At 37.0% G+C, this 19,426-nt stretch overlaps 1 protein-coding gene across 5 annotated transcripts in view; it reads right to left on the reverse strand.

Annotated features, from left to right (window-relative positions):
• chd6 (chromodomain helicase DNA binding protein 6) overlaps positions 1-10,709 on the reverse strand; it is a 67,768-nt gene extending 57,059 nt beyond the window's left edge. For 3 of the 5 annotated variants that reach the window (XM_008408314.3, XM_008408315.3, XM_017304897.2), the window contains exons 1-2: positions 9,940-10,345; positions 2,577-2,626 (exon numbers count right to left, since the gene is read on the reverse strand). In XM_008408314.3, coding sequence (XP_008406536.2) covers positions 2,577-2,606 — 30 coding nt within the window. In that variant the 5' untranslated portion in view covers positions 2,607-2,626; positions 9,940-10,345. Of the gene's footprint in view, positions 1-2,576; positions 2,627-9,939; positions 10,395-10,566 lie in introns of those variants that run through there. The other 2 variants (XM_008408312.3, XM_008408311.3) reach the window with 2 other exon arrangements.
• Between the last annotated feature and the right edge of the window lie 8,717 nt (positions 10,710-19,426).

Consider the following 19,426-nt stretch of genomic DNA (forward strand, 5'->3'; position numbering starts at 1 on the left):
ACCGCTAGCAGGATAAATAGCTTGTGGTCATTAGCCACAGACAAAAGAAAATCTTACACAATCTAACGCTACTCCATTTTTGTTTCCATTTCTTGAAGAAGGAAATTGCGCTTAGCATCTTCCTGGAAGACAAGTTTTTGTGTTGTTTCCTTCAGGGGTTTTTGGTGCAGCGCCCCCGCAGGTGAGGAGGGAAACAGGTTGCTGAAAGTGTTTGGTTTGACTCAGTGTGAAAAAGAGCCACAGCAGCTGGAAATGTTGCAGTTTTGATCCCCAGTGGAACCAAGTCTCTCAGACCATCAGGAGCCTAAACCTGGACAATCTGTATTTACCAACACTGTTACTGCTGTATAAAAACTATTATAACTAGAATAAACAGTGTAGATCGAAAACTGGAAATGAATTTTGCGTGTTGGCGTGTTTAGTTTTTGACTCAACAAATTTATTCTCAGCATAAGAACAGCTTTGGGTCACTTTTTTTCAAAATGCTTGATATTTAAAGCCAGGTTTAATGAAAACTGAAGTAAGTTTTCAGTGAAAGTCTTTGGATAAATGTGCTTCTGCTTAGCTTGGTAATAAAAAAACAAATACTTTGTGACGTACTACTTAAAGAACATAAAGTTATAAATAAAAAAACTCTCCATCTGCATTGTGTTGCCGCATAAACGTCAGTCCACAAATGAACTGAATACAATAAAGAATATAAACTCCAACAACCAGTGGCTTCAAACAAAATGTTTAGCAAAGTAACGGCTGAATTCAGCGGCTTCCGTTCGAACCAACAGATCAGCTGCGTTTCTGACAGAAAGGAGCCATAAAAACATAAATTTTGTTTGTTTAACGCGGCGGCCATCTCTGCACGTTTCCACGCTCAGATCGCCGTGTGGCGATGACATAACCGCTCCGTTTGAAGATGCTGCAGGTAGATAAGCAACTGAACAAACGACGCAAACACAAAACGAGACGTCAGCTAAAGTCTCCTCACATCCGCACTGTAAAAACTCAACAGCGCTGGACACAGACAGCAGAGCGCCGGGGATTTATTTTTCACGAGGAACAAAAACAAATCAGTCCGTCTGTTTTCAACTAATCCAAGAATGAAAAAAAATTTTTTTCTTTTTTTGCCAAAATCTGTTAGAAAAAGAACAAAAAAGTTTTTTGTTTTTCACATTTTCAATTTCAGTTTAAGAATAAAAAATAAGAATTGAAAACTTTGAGTTTGATTTTAATATTTTTTGCTCAGGTTTTTGTGACCCAGAAATTATTCTACAAAACTGCAGATTAACAGAAAATCCTGTAAGATTGAGGTGGGAAACATGAACGTTTAATTTTACCCCAATTTTTTTTTTTTGTGGTACTTTGTGATAAAGATAAAAATTATTTTTTAAAAACTATTACTTTTTTGGTGCCACTTGATATTAAAATGGCTAAGAAGTAGCTCACAGATGTTATTAACTCCACTCTAAGCACATTATAACTCATTAATAACTGTTTATTATACATTAATTAGGCGGCACAAGGAGACAAAACCTGCTGTACAATCACATGTAGTCCATATTCAATCCACTTAAATGAGTAAATAAATGCACTCATTTAATGTAAACAAACATTTTTACGATTATTCTTGTTTGTTGAAACTCTTCCGCTAATAGTGAAGCTAATTTGCTAACATTAGCACACTTAGCTTCAACTAGCTTCCAGATTAATTCTAAATGATAATTTACTAATTTTAATCTTCCAGTTGAATAAAGTTCGACATCTGTGTTGAAGTTTTGGTAATTAATCGTTAATAATTCTTCATGTAGTTAGAAGTTCAGAGTTATGCTCTTATTTTGAAGTCTGTTTACGCAGTTCTACTTCCTCTATTAAAGTTATCTTTTTTCTCCCAAATAGTTTATTTCAAGCAAGATATGAACATAAATATAATATTTAAAAGCATTAGAGAATGTGTAAATTATAATGTATAATTTGAATTGAATTTAATGCTTTAGCATTAGCTTCTGCTAACTACTGTTTCAGTTAAGTGTTTTAAGGTTAGCACAACTAACTTTGTAGCTAATCCTATAAATTATCATTCGTTTTCCTACTTTTTAATACATTTTGTTTCTCTATAGTAATGCATAAGCCTGAGCTGCAACCTCTTCCAATGTCTTAAAATAATTATGAGCAAATAAAATAATAACCTGGAGGGTAAAAGCATTAAATAAAGATTAGTATGAGTGAGCTGGCTAAAAAAAAACAGCAGCGTCATCTCCAGAAAACCCACTAAAAACTCTGACTCATCTTTCAGCTCGGCCTGACTCATGATTATAAACAAGCATCATCCAAAGCAGAGCAAAATATCAAAAATACCAACAACACAAAAAGTAGAATGAAGCTGTAACAGCAACCACACAGATCCAAACAACATCCCTCGTATGATTTCCCATAATCCTCTTTAGGAATTAGTTAGGAAAACTCACACAGCAGTAATCCAGGTTTAACTGGGTGTTAAACTGGATTAAACGGAGAATGTGTGAGATTTAGCTGATCATTCGTATCAAACTGGAGGTTAAATTCAGCAAAGTGGAAGTACAAACCTGCTGCTTGTCCTTCTTGAGGATTTTCATCTTCTATCCGTTCACAGCATCTGTCAACAGAAACAAGTAAATCTGATTATTAAACATTAACTAAACATCTGAGAGGGAGAAATAAAGCAAACCTGGGTGAAATTAATCTAAAAACAACAAATGAAATGTGAACTAAACCTGAGTTTACCAAAGAGTAAAGCTAAACATCCAACTTTCCATCCATTTTCTTCAGCTTATGAGACCAGAAATTGATCACCACCCTGATCTATTTCTTGATTAATCGATTAGTAAGTGGATACCAAAACGTGCTTAATACTACATATTTTTCTTTTTTTTTAAATAAAATTTGAACCAAGTGAAAGGAAAGCCGTCGGTAGAATATATCTACAGGCAAAGAACAGTTTTTTAATCTTAATTCCAAACTGTTTCTATGTTTTGTAATATTTTGGCAGCTCTGAGTTTGTTGTTCAGTCAGCAAATGGCCTTTTTTTGAGTCAATACACTCAAAAACTATTTATTGTCCAGCCCAGTTAACATAAAGAGAATTAAACAAGCTTGGTGGAATCAACTCACTCACGCTTTGGTTACCTAGCAACTCACTCCTTCTTTGGTTACCTAGCAACAACGCTTTAAGTATCAGATTTCAGTACTGTGCCTCATTACTACTTAAAAAATTAAAAACAACGGTGTGGACTGAAAGCGGGGTGAAACAGGAAAGGTCACTCCACATATTTGGTATTATTTCAGATATTTAAAACGGGGAAAAAAAAGATCAATAATTATCAATATCGACTGATATGATATGCTTATACTGTGATACGTTTTCAGCTTCGGCACAAACATTTGGCCACTAACTCTGGTTAGTTTTCATCAATAATCTGCACAAAACTTTGTCAATATCAGCCAACATAATCCATTAAATAAGAAACGCGTGTAAGTTTCTTCCTCTTGCTTATTTTTACTGACCGTTGGCAAGAAACATTAAGTGTGCATTACCGCCACCTGCTGGTATGGAGTGTGCCTCAAAATGTTAAAATGTAAACTGTGCTTTCCAAAAAATTAAAAAATAAATTAAAATGTGAATACTTCAACTATCTGAATTTCCCTGCATTATATTTATTAAATTAAACGTCTTTATTTCTCCTAAATTCCTCTGACAATCTCATTTCTATCTCTCATCTTCTACAAACTAAAATAATATGTTCTTTGTCTCATTTCATGGTATTGAACAACATCCATTCATGTCACATTTATTTATATAGCACTTTAAAAACAGGTTTAAAACTGCAAAGTGCTGTACAAAAATGATAATAAAAGAAGTTGATGAAAAGAAAAGTAATACAAGAAAAAATATATGTATTATGTTAAAATATGAAGAGTAAAGAAAACAAAAAAAAAAAAAACATCACAACAGAAGAGCTACGGTATCAGGCCTCAATTAAATACCAAAGAGTAAAAATGAGTTTTAAAAAGCGATTTAGGGGCTGCACAGTGGCGCAGTTGGTAGAGCTGTTGCCTTGCAGCAAGAAGGTTCTGGGTTCGATTCCCGGCTCCGGTCTTTCTGCATGGAGTCTCCATGTTCTCCCTGTGCATGGTGGGTTTTCTCCAGGTACTCCGGTTTCCTCCCACAGTCCAAAAACATGACTGTCAGGTTAATTGGCCTCTCCAAATTGCCCCTAGGTGTGAGTGTGTGTGTGCATGGTTGTGTGTCCTGTGTGTCTTTGTGTTGCCCTGCGACAGACTGGCGACCTGTCCAGGGTGACCCCGCCTCTCACCCAGTACGCTAGCTGGAGAGGCACCAGCAACCCTCCTGACCCCACTGAGGGACAAGGGTGCAGGAAAATGGATGGATGGAAGAAGCAATTTAAACTGATCAAGGCTTTGGGCAGATCTAATCTGGAAAGGCAGATTATTCCAGAGAACAGGAGCAGCAACAGAGAAAACCCGATCGTCTTTTCTCTTAAGTCGAGTTCGAGGAACATTCAGTAGCAGCCGATTACTAGATCTTAAAAGTTCTGGACACAGCACATTTACAAGCGCATACACAACGGTGATTGACAGCGCTAAGACCTGCCTCCGGGCTGTGATTGGTTGTTTTTGGTTGGGATCGGAGCAGGAAATAGATCTTTTCACAGGTTTTTCTGTCTCATAACAAACTGTGACAGTATAAAATATTTTTAAAACTTGTTTTATGAAAGCTACTCTCTGCAGTTTCAACTGTGATTCGCTGCAAATTGAAAAACTAGTCTGATTTTTTTATTTTTAAGTTGCTGCACTGAAAGTCAAGAAAAACTGCATTTCTTTGCATCTTAAGCTTTTTAAGCAAAGCAAAAACATCTTCATTCATCAAAATGAATCACGGTAAATTAAAATTAGCTCAATATTTTTAATTCTGATGATTCATATTTGTTGTTTACAGAGATTTCAGAATCCATATTAGTTATGGTTCCGGTTATGTGTGTTTTTTTTATTTCAGAATCATTTATACTTTTTGTTTGTTGTGTTTTATTTTGGATATTTAAAATATCTTTCAGTTAAATTAAATTTTACAGACTGAATTTAGCTGAACTTAGTATTTCCTGTGTTTTATTTTGGTCATTATTATTACATTTAGTGTTGACACGTGTGTGATAGGCGTGACATTTATAGAAATACAGAACTAATGGGTTCAATATGGAACGCAGCATTTAACAGCCAAATTCTGTATTTTCCGGGACGGACGGCCACCCTGGTTCCAGAGTGCAATGGTTCTAAAACAAACCGGTGTTTGTTGTCTTGTAAACAGAATAAATGGATCTTCTCTATCAGGAAATCCTGCACAGTAGGAGACAAAACATATCTGCTTCCTAAGCCACAGAAAGAGAAACTACCGACGATGCCGGTGTTGAGACGATTCGAGTTTCCCCGTCAGGTCAAGTCCCCCAGCGGCTCCTCGCCGCTCCGCACAATTACAAACCAGACAATTTCTGAAATTTAAACGGAGCCTGCCCGTCGGCTGGAGCCCAGCGTTCTGATGCTAAAACGTAGCATCAATGCTAAAGGAAGCTACAACAGTTAACAGCATTTGGAGTATCAACATTTTGTTGACCGACATGAACTCAATCCACTCAGTGTTCAAGTTGAAATGATCCAAAATGCTAATATTAGCCTAAACGTAGGGCATCACGAGCATGTCGTCTTACTTCGACTTGCTCCATTCAGCTAATAAGTAAAAAGCCAAACTGCTTATTTAATGGAAAAGGCAGTGCTGCCATTAGAGCGAGGCACTGCATTGCTAATGCTAGGCTGCTCAGGCCTAATAATGAAAGGTTTCTGATGCACTTTTGCTTTGAGTTTGGTAAAAATCTGATAAATATTAGAGACACGTGTGATGCAGAAACAGAAAACATCTGCTAATCCTTACACTTTATGTTGAAAACTGTTCTCACCACCAATGAACTCAGCGCTTTTTTAAAACATGATTACATTTACAAGCTTGATTCAAACAAAGTCTACACTACAAGTTTCCAAATTCCTATAAAAATCAGACTGATTAAAAATGCTAAAGTATTTATTGTGATTTGCCGTCTGATTGGTGTAGAAATGGGATCCCCTAAATAAGACCCATTTGGGGAAAATAAGCCTTGCTCAAAAAGAGGCGTGCAGATTTTTGAGCTCAACACTGGAGCAACAGGAGCTGGATTTGGGTCACTCTTTCTTTCTGCAAAAACATTTGTTGCATTAAATGTAAGCATTTCTGATCCTAGTTTCCTTAAAATTAACAAGAAGCATGATTATTAGAGATGTGCCGATCAGGTTTTTTCCTGCCGATTCCGATCACCCATGAGGGCCGATCACCGATACCGATCACCGATACCGATCACATAATCATAAGCACTACTGGTTACATTATGTGGAAAAAGGAACCATGAATTCACCTTAATTCAGACAAAAACTTGTTTTTAATAACTTTTTCCAAGAAGAAAACTAAACTAAACAGGCATTCTGCAAATTGTACTGCTATCAGTAAAACTATCTTTAACAGACTGATAACATATGGAGGCTCTGAAGAAGCTAAATGATGCAAAGAGCCAAAATAAAACCTCTCAACATTGCCAAAAAATTCAAGTATAAAACTTAACATTCAAAGGCAAAAACAGGATCCATTACAATAAACAATCCAGAGTTACTGAATCAAACCTTCCTGTTAGCATGGCCTCGGCCAGAGCTCTGCAACCTTTAAAGTAAAAAAAAAAACTGTTTTACCCTCAATCCAGGTAAATAAAACCAACGTATAGCCAAAAATATTAAACAATTTGTGAAAAGACTGCTTATAATTTTTCTTAAACGTCTAGTAGGGGCAGAAAGTTGAATTTTATCCTGATGTTTTGTATTCCTACCGATATCAACAGATATCGTAGCATTCATAGCGCCACAAATGTAAATGCTGCTCTTGAAAAACATTCCTATTTGAAATAGGACACTTAAAAAGTGTCATTTATATCACTAAACTGCACATAAATACTTAATTTAATTCTATTTTCAAGTGCCACATAGGACAAGTATTAAAAATTGTAATAATTTACTGATATTTATTGATGCTCTCATGGACAAAAACTGGAGAGAAAGTAGTAAAAATAACATTTTAATAAGTTTTTTGAACATTATATGAAATTTATTGTGACGATAATTTTAATTCTTAACATAAGGATTTTTCCACTATAAATGATAAACAATTCAATAAATGATAACTGCCCATCCTTACTGTCAAGTAAAGAAAATTAGTTCATTTCTGTTTTTAGGTTTTAAGCTTTTTTGCAATCAACTGTATAGATATATTTCATTCTATGTGATGTAAATAAAATAAACAAACATTACTGTTTCAGCTCATGAGGGAAAATCTTCTGGAAGGACGACTATTACTCATGCACTCCACAAACCTGGCTTCTGTGAACTATTTGCATGATTAAAAACAACTGTCTGCCACGCGCCTCAAGTTTTCCACAAGCAGTGGCGGAAAACGCCCTGAATGCGCCATGCTAACTGCGAGGAAAAACAAAAGGGTGGTGGAAGCACCATGCTGTGGGGACGACCTTCAGTCTTAAGCAGAAACAAGTTGCTACTTGTTTTGTTTATAATTTTTTCACAATTATTCCTTTTTTTTTTTGGATGCTGAGCAGCTGGATTAATTTTTTCCACTCCTGCTTTTTAAGCTTTTATGCATTTGTTATGATGTGTAACCGTGGAAACAAGGTGGGTTTTTTTCCAGTGTATTAGCATCTGCTAAGCTCAAATTACACCTAAACTAGGAACCCCAGAGGAGTTGGAAAAAGACGCTTCATGGATGCAGAGCAGAGAGACATCATCTCTCTGACTCCAACATCTTTTCTACCCAAACGGACAGAAAATATGTCAAAAGAGGAGCAGCAAAAGCAGATGAAATGGATTAGTAGCTGGTGGTGTCATCCACGACAGGTTACTGTCATTCAGCAACAGTCTTAAGTCAGAGGCCTCTTTAGATTCGCTGCAAGACTGACTGCTACTGGAGATCCTTCCTGACCACAGCATCACCATCCATGACGACTGTTTCAGGGTACGAGTTACGACAACATCCAAGGTCAGGCACGATAACAAGTGTTACGAGGCGATAAATTGTCCCATAGGTTATACGATAAACGATAATATTGTTGTTTTGAGAAGCATAACAACAATAATGACGATATAATGCAAAAACACATTCTAAAAGATAAATAAAATTTAAATTTTAATGTACATTTAACATTGGAACTCGAAGACATAAGTACACAAAATAAATAAACAAGCAAAATTATCCTTCAAAAAAAAGGACGATTTAAGACCAAAACAATAGAGTTTTGGTCTCAACCCTATTGTTTCTAGTAGAAAGAGAGAAAAACGATAAATCATGTAAATGGAAGTTATTGAATTTTTTTATCATGTGATTAATTGATTTATTGCTTACTGTGACGGTCCTGGTTAGAAGCCATGAACAGCTAGCATGTGGAAGAATGGAGAATCATTCATTTTTTGTTGGATATAAAACCGACAATATCCAGAAAATATGATACAAGATATCGGCAAAAACATCGGTATCGGCCGATATTATATTTCCAACATTTATTTCCATCTTGTTGCCGTTTGTTTCTGGAGGTAAAGCGAGAGAGTTGCCATTTGTCATGTGACAGCAGTAGTGATACAGCAAAGGATTGTGGGAAGTTTAACTGAAGAACCGAGGAGTGAGCGGTGTAGACTTTTTTTAAAAATATAAGTAATATTGGTAGATATCAGTTATTAGTAGGGCTGGGCAATAAATCAATAATAATATAAATCACAATAGACACATGATAAATATCAATAGATAAAATATTCAATATTCACTGAACTCTGATCCAGGAGCGCACAGCATTCTGGGAGATGTAGGCAAAGGAAAGACTAGCTGCTCAACTTCTCACTAGCTAAGCTGGGTTAGTGCCATCAACTCACTCACTCTTTGGTTACCTAGCAACTCACTCACTCTGGTTACCTAGCAACAACCTGTTGAGTAACTTGCTCAGCAGCAGGTTGAGGTTTTGCTTAAAAATAAACAATGTAGTGGAGTTAAAACTGTGACTAAACAGGAAAAGTTATGCCACAAATTTGGCAGCACTTAAGATATTTAAAACAAAACCAAAAATCAGTAATTATTGATATCCACTGATATGAAATATGTATATCATGATACGTTTTTCCAGTCATATCGTCCATAACAGTAATATAAATATCGGCTCAAATTTTCAAATAGAAAACAAGTTTTTTCTCTCTCTCTCTCTTTATACATAATAGAAAATAAAAATAGCAAACTGGATAACTCTAGCAGCATGTAACATAACATAAATATGCCTGTATGCATTCAGGCAGGAGTGAGGTGTGTTAGCATTCAGCTGCCATCCTTTGTCTCCAACACCTGGTCAGGTGTGCGTGAGCTCTCCCGCACACCTGGCTGCTGTAATGAGTCAGGAGGCTAAGAGGCTAATAAGAGCCTAGCCGTCCTCAAACCTCTTTTTAATGAAGGCTAGCAGCTGCGGGGGCTAACGCGGCTAGCTGCCACAAGTTGGGAGAGCTGGCTAAGGATGGGAAGAGAAGTTCGCGGTGAGGAGAACCGAAAACCGGGAGGGAGAAGCAGCGGAAAAAACCGGGAGGAAGGAGAAACGGAGACAGAGAGTCCTGTTTGGTGTTAGCCCCCGCAGCTAGCTCAGAGCTAGCTTCTGTAATGTCACTGCATCGCTGCTGTAAATACATCCCAACAGCCGCCTGTCTCCTTTACACGTGTGGACAGCCGCTAAAAACTCCGTCTTCCCGGGGAGAGAAAAGCCTCTCCCCCCGGCGGACAGCTCACCTGCTCCGGACTCCCGGCCGCAGTCTCACCCCGGCGAGCCCGAGAAGCGGAGAAAAAGAGGAGCCCGCTGCTTTTTTTTATTTCCAAGGACACAAAATCGCCATGACAGTTTAGAAAAATGCATAAAAAATTAGCACGCAACGGAGAGGGAGGGAGGGAGAGAGGGATGGGGAGGGAGGGAGAAAAGAGGAGTGGAATATCTATTTAATCCACATAAAGCTTCCAGCAGCCCGCACCGCGTTCAGCCTGGATGCGGGACTCCAGCTCCCGTCTGCACCCGCAAACATCATCCCCCCGCATCCCCAACTTAGAGGACGATTCTTACCTAAAATGGCCTCTGCAGCAGCCAAAACACAAACAGCCTTTTTTTAAATTTCACTGGGAAGTTTGGCTGCTGCAGCCAGCCTAACCTCGGCTCTCCGGATCTCACATTTTCCATTGGCTGCAGCCTTTAGCGCAGCTGGCTTCCCGCATGTTTCCATTGGTCCCGCAGCTGTCACGCAAAGCAAGCCGAGCCGGGTTTGTCTGAGAGCTATCGCGGCACCCCCGGGCTGTTTCTTTTTTCTTTTTTTTTTTTCCACCCTTCTCACTGAATCGCATTGCTGTGTGTCTGGGTTTTGTTCTTACCGCAGAGCTGCGGGAGGATCCAGTCCGCTTCCCACCGCAGGATCCGGCGTTCCCCCCTCTAATGCAACAAAGCCGAGAGGTTTGCATTTCTCCGCCGCTGCCTGCTGCATCCACCAATCATGTCGCTTTTTGCTCCTCCATCATTGCCGGGTCTGAAGAGCGGAAGGAAAGAAAAGCAAAGCGGCATTCCAGGTTCCGCTTCCCGGATGCTCAGCCTGGCTGCGGGGCTGGAAACCGCTGGAAGTCGGTGCTCCGGCTTGCGGTCATTGTAGGTAGGAAAAAAGGAGCAAATTTCCGCCAAAAAAACCCTCAAATTTTTACATTTGGGTCAGACATTTTCTAGAAAAAAGTTGGAGATTCTTTGAGCTCAGGAAGCTGAAAATGTGCAAGAAAAAACTCGGAAATTTTTGGATTAATTTCAGAAATTTTCCAGAAAGAAAAACAAACTTGCAATTTTTTTCTAGAAAATATCTAAAAACTCAAAGCAACAGAAAAAAGAAGCTGGTTCATCTTAGAAATTTTCGAGAAAAACTTGATCCTCTGAGCTCAAAAAGTCGTAAATTTGCAAGGAAAAAAAATAAATTGTGGCACTAATGAATCTCAGAAATTTTCTGGGAAAAATTTGGAAATTTCTGAGCTATAACAGTTGAAAATGTTTGAGAAAAAACTCAAACTTCGAGATTAATCTCAGAAATGTTATAGAAAAAACAAGCACATTTCCTGAGCTCAAAAAATTTGAGAGGAAAAAGAACTGGAATTTTTTAGATTATTTCGAAATTTTCTGGAAACAAACTTGGAAATTTCAGAACTTAAACAGTTGTAAATGTTTGAGGGAAAAAACCTCAAATATTGAGATTAATCTTAGAAATTTTAGGGGGGAGGGGGGAAACAAGAATATTTGCTGAAGAAGTTGTACATTTGTTATTTTAAAAAATTCTATAATTTTTAGAATAACGAATCTCAGAAATATTTCAGAAAAACCCTTGCAGGAAAAAAAATAACATTTTGAGATTTCTCTTAGAAACTTTCTAAAAAAGTGTTCGTGATTCTCAAGAGTTCAGAAAGTTCTACATTTCCAGGAATAAACGCAAAATTAAAGATTAATGAATCTCAAATTTTTTAGAAAAATCTTGAATATTTCTGAGCTCCAAAAGTCATAAATTTGCAAGAAAATAAAAATTTTGAGATCGTTCTAAAAATTCTAAAAATACTTGGACATTCTTTGAACTCAAAAACTTGAGGAGAAAAAAAAAATTTGTGATTATTCTAAAATTTCTGAGTTCCAAAATTGTGTGATTAATCTCATTTTCAACATATAAACGAATAGAAGTTGAAATTTGCAAGGAAAAAAAAATTACACATTTTCTTGGAAAAATTTTCGACAGTCAAAAATTTGAAACAGAAGTTTTCAAGGATTTTCCAGATTTTGGAGATTTACTAATCATTTCTGGCAAATGCATAACATTTTGATCTCAGAATCTCCCAATTTTTTTGTAGAAACTTTCTGCAAGTTTTTTTAGAAACTTTTTTTTTTTTTTAGCTTAATCTAAAAATTTCAGAATTGTTTTTTTTTGGCAAAAAATTTACTTTTTTCCTGCCGTCTTATTCTACAATGGCCCTATTGTCACTTTTCAGCTGAACTTTTATGCTTTTTTTATTTTTACCTACGTCTGTAGGTGTGTGACTATAAGAAAACATTTTGTCAGTTTCACCTGCAGAGCAAATATTCTCCAATCATTTCCTATTCTGTCAATAAAAACATAAATATCAGTGTTCATGCATTGGTTTTGTATTTTTACATTTCCTGACTAAAAAACAAAACAAAGTGTCAAAGTTGAATTTCTATGATCAACCCTTCCATCAAAATCTAACATGGCTGCCATGTAAGATAATGATCAATATTATCTGATATTGATCATTATCTAACATAGTTAGATAGTTAACCAAATATTTGCTCTGTCCATGAATCTCATTAAGATGCTCTGGACCTCTGATTTTTATTATTTCATTTTCATTTTTAGGTCTTAAAGACCTGACACAAGAGAATTAATATATTTCCTTAAAATGGAACCTTGTTTTTCCAATCCAACTTTATTTATAAAGTACTTAAAAATAATAGAAAAATAAGGATAAAATACTGAATTTGATCAAAAAGACAAAGCTAAAATTACAATTGCGAACATTAAGAACAGTTAAAGGAGAAAAAAAATGAATTCAACAACTTGCATGACGTCATGTTTTTACTGAAATTGACAAAAAAAAAGCACTTAGTTGCAACCAAAAAATAAATATTTCTTCAAATCTTAATGTTAAAAATAAAATCTTTCTGTTTTAAGACGTTGCTTATTCACTAACTGCGCCTCAAACCAACAGATTGATGCAACAATAATTAATTCCCTTGGTAACAAGAGGCCAACGTTAAGCGTCTGAAATATTCAACAACCTCAATAAATCAGAACTTTTGTGGTTTAGAAAACGACTTCAGTACAGCAACAGTTGACATTTAGCAACATTTAGACGTAAAATTAGCTAAAATGCACAACATTAATAAGTTAAAATCGTATATAAAACGTGGTAAAATTCCACATGAACCCGTGTACAGTATGTGCTTTTATTTGTATGATATGCTAAAACCTCGTACTTGTAAAGAAAACAGAGCGGATCCTAATGCAGGATCAGCTGTATTAGGATCCGCATGGCAACAGAGAAAAAGGGGCGGAGCTGTCGGTGACTGGTTGCTATGGTAACCGCCAGCGCACAGTGTTTAATAAATGTCTGGAGAAAACAATTACTCAACTAAACAAAAGAAACAACCTTTTATATTCCTTGACCTTCTGTCTATCAGTAACATCTACTGAGAAATTCAGTCAGTAGATGTTACTGAATTTTCTTAATTTTTTATGTGATTTTTTACTTAATCTAATTGCTGTTTTTCTAACTACTTACTTACAGGGGTAGTTACGTATTTTCCAGGCACTTAATCAAGTAACTATGTTGCATTCAGTTGTTATAAAACTGCTTTATACGTGACTTCTTAATTTAACGCCTTAAAATTGGGCCTCTGTCTCTTTAAAACTCCTGCTCTTTATGAAGCTCCGCCTTCAGGAAGTCGTCTCAACATGGCTCCTCCGTTGACCGTTTAACATTTTTACCTGCTTTGCGATGAGAAGTGGCTCCTATAATGAGCTCAGCAACTTGCTAATTGCTGCTGGCTAGTCTGAAGGAGCTCTGTGTGGGAGGAGCTGCGCCTCGAAGGCGGGGCTAGGTCCACTCAGGCGTTTTACCGTTGATGGTTGCCATGGAGAGTAAGAATTTCTCAAACATGCATAAAAGAATCAAAGCAACAATCTAGGTGATTTTTGTTGTTGAAGGAATAACATTGGAACAATTTTACACGATGCTGCCCCTTTAAGTTATTTTGTTAATGTACAGATACAGTTATTCCATCCATCCATTTTCTTGCACCCTTTTTCCCTCAGTGGGGTCGGGAGGGGTGCTGGTGCCCATCTCCAGCCAACATTTCGGGCGAGAGGCGGGGTACACCCTGGACAGGTCGCCAGTCTGTCGCAGGGCAACACAGAGACACACAGGACACACAACCATGCACACACACTCACACCTAGGGACAATTTGGAGAGGCCAATTAACCTGACAGTCATGTTTTTGGACTGTGGGAGGAAACCGGAGTACCCGGAGAAAACCCACCATGCACAGGGAGAACATGCAAACTCCATGCAGAAAGACCCCAGGCTGGGAATCGAACCCAGAACCTTCTTGCTGCAAGGCAACAGCTCTACCAACTGCGCCACTGTGCAGCCCCGATACAGTTATTCATGTTAGCTAAATTTTTTAGTTGTACTTATGCAATTGATGAAGATATTAGACTGGTTTTTGACTGCACCAAAAATTTAGTGTTTTTTTTAATCATTTGTAGAGTTGCTTATTATTATTATTATTATTAATTTGCTTTATTTTCTTGCTTTTCTGAGCATGTACATGCTTTTTTATCATTTTTAAATACCTACATGCTCCAGCTGAATCAATGTTAGTAAGTTTTTTCAGTGCAGCAGATCATCTTTTGCAGAAAACACATTTTTTTAAAAAACGTCCACAAGAGAATCAAACACAACTACAGAGATCGATGAATGAATTTCATGGTGGAAGGATTTCAGAGGGAAAACCTGAATCACTGCAGACAGAACATTAAATAAAAACAGGGAAAGTTGAATGTGAAGCTGAGGTTAGACTCACAGTAACGATGCTGCAGTCACAGTGCAGCAAACGATTCCTGCAGACGCCGTCCCTGCATACATAATTAGCCAGGCGGCCATTGGAGATGTTTATCCGACTTTCAGCGTTTTGTGACTCTTCCGGATGAAGACGGAAAAACTGCAACATGCAGGAAAAAAACCCAACAACTTATGATTAAATGTGGATTTAAACTCAAATCTCTTATTTGAAAAGCAACAAACTGTATTTTAGTTGTCCTGATTTAATTTACTGCATAATATTGGGGAAAAAAACCGAACTGTGGTGTTTGAAGATGAAATCTCAGGGAATACACTGCAAAAACTACGAAATCTTATCAAATTATTTTTGGTCTAGTTTAGTGCAAAAATCTTAGTTAACTAAAAATAAGACAAAACTAACTTAAAGTGGCTGCATAGGACCCCCACACCAACAGGGGGCCCCCAAGAGCATCAGGCTAGCATGATAAAATACATGTATAAATATAAAATAAATAAACTAACTGCTATCAAACATGGAAAAACGATTTCTGTTATTTTTACAGTTGGTACATATAATATATTAAACTCTCCCTGCTGTTGCCGCTATTGGGGAAATATAAGTTATCAAACTTGTTAACTGTAAATTTAGTGTTTATTGGCTGATGTTACCTTTCAGATTATCAAGGATCAGTAAATTCTCCTGTTATGAGAAACCGTTTGTAATCATTTTGTTTCATGTAATATAATTTATTTGTTAGTAAGCATGTTTTTTAATTACAAATTTCTGATAATCACTGAGTGGATTTTTTTTCTTTTTATTAAATTGAGATAAGGGATAAACAGTAAATAAACGTTTACTTCTTCTTACTCCTTTTCAAACTGAAAAGTAGTGATAAGCTAATTATTTTGTTCTTGGTTATGCATTCATGTTTTCTCCTGTCCTACTGGTGACGTTTTGTTTTTAAAAATCTGTTTGATATAAATGAGTAAATGCAAATAATTAGAACAACATACCACTCTGACTTTAACCTCATCCCTGCTACAAAAAGTAGCTTAGGAATGATGAAGAATCTGACGTTGACATGTTGGAGTGGGGGGCCCACAAATGAAACTGGGGCCCCAAAAGATTTAAGACCAGCCCTGCTTAGAAGTAACTTTTACTTCTTTTGTTAATGTACTAGATACAATTATTTGCTTTATTAATAATTGTATGATATGCTAACTTTTACTTCTAAGCAATAAAGAAATAGGGAAAAAAAATACGAGCTTAAGATAATAATTCCTTACAACGGAATTTTTTTAAAGGTAGAGATTAACTGAAAGATTATTTGACTTAAAACATGAGAAAAATGTCTTATGAGGGAAAAATCAATATTAAGAAATTGTTGACTTAAAACAAACTCAAACTCAACAAACTTCTTGCTGAAAAGCTACTAATAAGTTAGTTTTGTCTTATTTGAGTGTAAAATTTGCACTGGAAACCAAACCAAAAATATTTGGGAAGATTTTGTGTTTTTGCAGTTTGGTCACTGGATTCATTGCAAAAAACACAAAATCTAAGTTTTCTTTTTTTTCTAATGTCTTGGTACACTTAAAATGAGACAAAACTAACTTACTAGTAACTTTTCATAAAGATACAAGAGCTTGTTTTCAAACAATAATAACACTAATGAAAAGTGTGAGCTAGTTTTGTCTTATTTAAGTGTAATTAGATATTTGTACTAGAAAATAGACCAAAAATTCTCGGTAATATTTTGTGTTTTTGCAGTGTTGAGGTGAAGTTTCTGTTGAATATTCATCAGTTATTAGTAAAGAACAATTTTCAGCATTGTTCATAGTCATTTTTTGCTTATTTCCTAACCTTTTACAGTTCATAATAGTTAGCTGAAAAACTCAAAACTTCCTCCATATTTTTACTCCTTAAAGTCCAAAATCATCTCCTCCTCGTCTTCCTTTGTTCTCAAACAGAGGACAAACAGTTGCTCATAATTGCTGCAGCGCTGCTAAAAACCAGCAGGTGTTTGCAGATTTTTACAAGATTTCACACTCTAAACTCTGATTTCCTCTAAAGTTTCTGAACAGAGCAGTTTTCCTTGGGAACAGGAGACGTTTTAATCACCAAATTGAAGAAAATTTTAATCGTAAAATGGGGGGAATCCAGGAGATGTTCTGGTCTGGAAAGGGTTAACGTGCTCCTGCAATCCCTGCAGATCCTGTCTGCTTTCTCCTTCCTCTCCTCTTCATCCCTCCTCCTCTGCCTCCCGCCTTCCTTCCTCCAGTCGCTTTGGCCCTGAGCCCAGAAAGAGCTGGAAGACCCAGCGCCGGTTTTTCTTTCTTTCTTTCTTTCTTTCTTTTTCCGCTCACCACACTCCCAAAAATGTCCAGATTAGTTCAGAGAGTTTCCTTTTGAATTTCCTCCTCCTGTAGCACAGAACTCAGCAGGACGTCCGCGTAAACGACCAAATAAAACTATTTCTGCATGTTTGTGTTTGTGGTGGTAGTCGTCTGAACTCGCGCTGTAACACCTAGTGAGCTGATGATCCGCCATGCAGCAGCAAACCTCCTCCTTTCTCTCATTTTGTGGTTTTAAAGGTGCCTAAAACAAAACCCCACTGCCGTTTATTTAAAGGTTTGAGTTTAAAACGTAATGCTTAAACTGTGAAAAAATGTTCCTCCACCATAACAACTTTTTCTGGGTTTTTTTATGTTTTGGCAAAAGAGCGCATTTCAAATTTTAATATCAGGGGAAAACATGCTGAAAATGCTAGTCTGATTATTTTATTCATGAAAAGACAAATTATCCAAATCTATCCGACTTTTAAGCTAAATCACCAGTTATTTTCTCCCAGACTCTGCTGGGGTTGCTAGGTGATGAGCGGAATTCTACTGGGGTTGCTAGGTAACGGGCGGAACTCTGCTATGGTTGCCAGGTAACGGGCAGGGCTTAGCTGGGGTTCCTGGGTCTTTGAAACAGCTCATTTTCAGACAGCAAAAAACATTAAAATATTGACAATGATGATGTTTTTTAAGTGCTTGGGTTGTTTTGAGATGCAGTGGAAACCCAAATGGAAGTACAACGACATGCAAACGTGAATTTTGCTTATTACTTTCCCTTTAAAATGAACATGTTTGACAGCATGAAATGGGCTTAAACATCTTCAAAGGGGCAGCATGGTGTGAAATCAACTTTTTTTAATTTTTCCATCATGTTATAATGTGATCTAAAACAAACCTGGAGTGTTGCCTTGATTGTTTCATGCATGTTCGAGAAATCCTTTAATCTCCATGGCAACTATTTAGCTGTGCAAAACGTCTCGGTGGATGTAGACACGCCTTCAAGGCGCAGCTCCTCCCTCACTCAGCTCCTTCAGACTAGCCAGCAGCATTTAGCAAACACCTGGTGGATCTTTGAATCTAATTGTACTGTCCACTTTTCAGTGAAATGCTGGTAAAAATGTTAGTGGGTTAATAGAGAAACCATGTTGTGATGACTTCCTGAAGGCAGTGTTCCTGTAAGAGCAGGAGTTTTTAAAGAGTCCGAGGCCCAACCTCAATGAGTTAAATTACAAAGTTAGATTTCTTTTAAGTCATATTTGATATTTAAAGCATTTTTATAACATAGTTACTTGATTTTTGCTATGTGCCTGCAAAACACAAAATAATTCCCCTGTAAGAAACAACATATTTTGCTCTGAAAAAAAGATGTTTCCATTACTAAAATGTATCAAAAAACACGTTTTTTCTAAATTGAGGTGATTCCATTCAGCAAATTTATATTGGAAATGTCAAATAGCACAACTATGTGGTGAATTTCCACATAGTTGTGGACATTTTCTAGTGAAAATAACCGAACAAACAGAATATATAAGAAAACAATCAAGAACTGATCGAGACAGAAAGAAAACAGAAAGTAAAAGCTGAAACATCTTTGGATCATGAGGTCCCTCATGACTCGCATAAGGAGGAGTATAACATTGACATTCCTGCTCATGGATATGAGACTGTGACCTCAGATCATGATCGGTTTAATGACCGCAGCAGTGAACTCAGAGCCAGACCCAAGACTGAATGGACACCTTGACCCTGGCCACCTAAAGGCAAAGATGAAGCATAATGCTTAAAGCTAAGGTCCTCTGTGGCCGCTTGGATATTCGTCCTAGAACTGGATGTGAAACCCCTTCTCCTCTTCCTCCTCCTCCTCCTCCTGCTTTCCTCTCCCATAGAGAACTTCGGGACAGTCTCTGATGGATCTGACTGAGAGACTTTGAGAGATTTTTGCTCCTTTATTCTGCTGCTGATGATGAAATTTAAAGAGGAAGATAAAAATACTGCAGATGTCATTTGAAGAAATCCTCTATATGTTCAAGCACATCGTGTTTTGACTTGACTTGTTACTTTAATCCAGTGGTTCTTAACTTTTTTTGAGGTACCAAACCCACCAGTTTCATATGCGCATTCACTGAACCCTTCTGTAGTGATAAATAAAGTATGATTTCCCCCCCCTCCAAATTCAAGACATTCAAGATCACTAAGTCTTCTTAAAAGGTGGAGTCTCTGAGAACAGTTCTTCAAAATATATTCAGTGTTTTCAGCAAAGTTGAGCTGACTGTCCAGGAACGACCCAAGGTATT

The sequence above is a fragment of the Poecilia reticulata genome, chromosome 5, assembly GCF_904066995.2.
Source record: "Poecilia reticulata chromosome 5, P_reticulata-male-v2, whole genome shotgun sequence".
Taxonomy (NCBI): domain Eukaryota; kingdom Metazoa; phylum Chordata; class Actinopteri; order Cyprinodontiformes; family Poeciliidae; genus Poecilia; species Poecilia reticulata.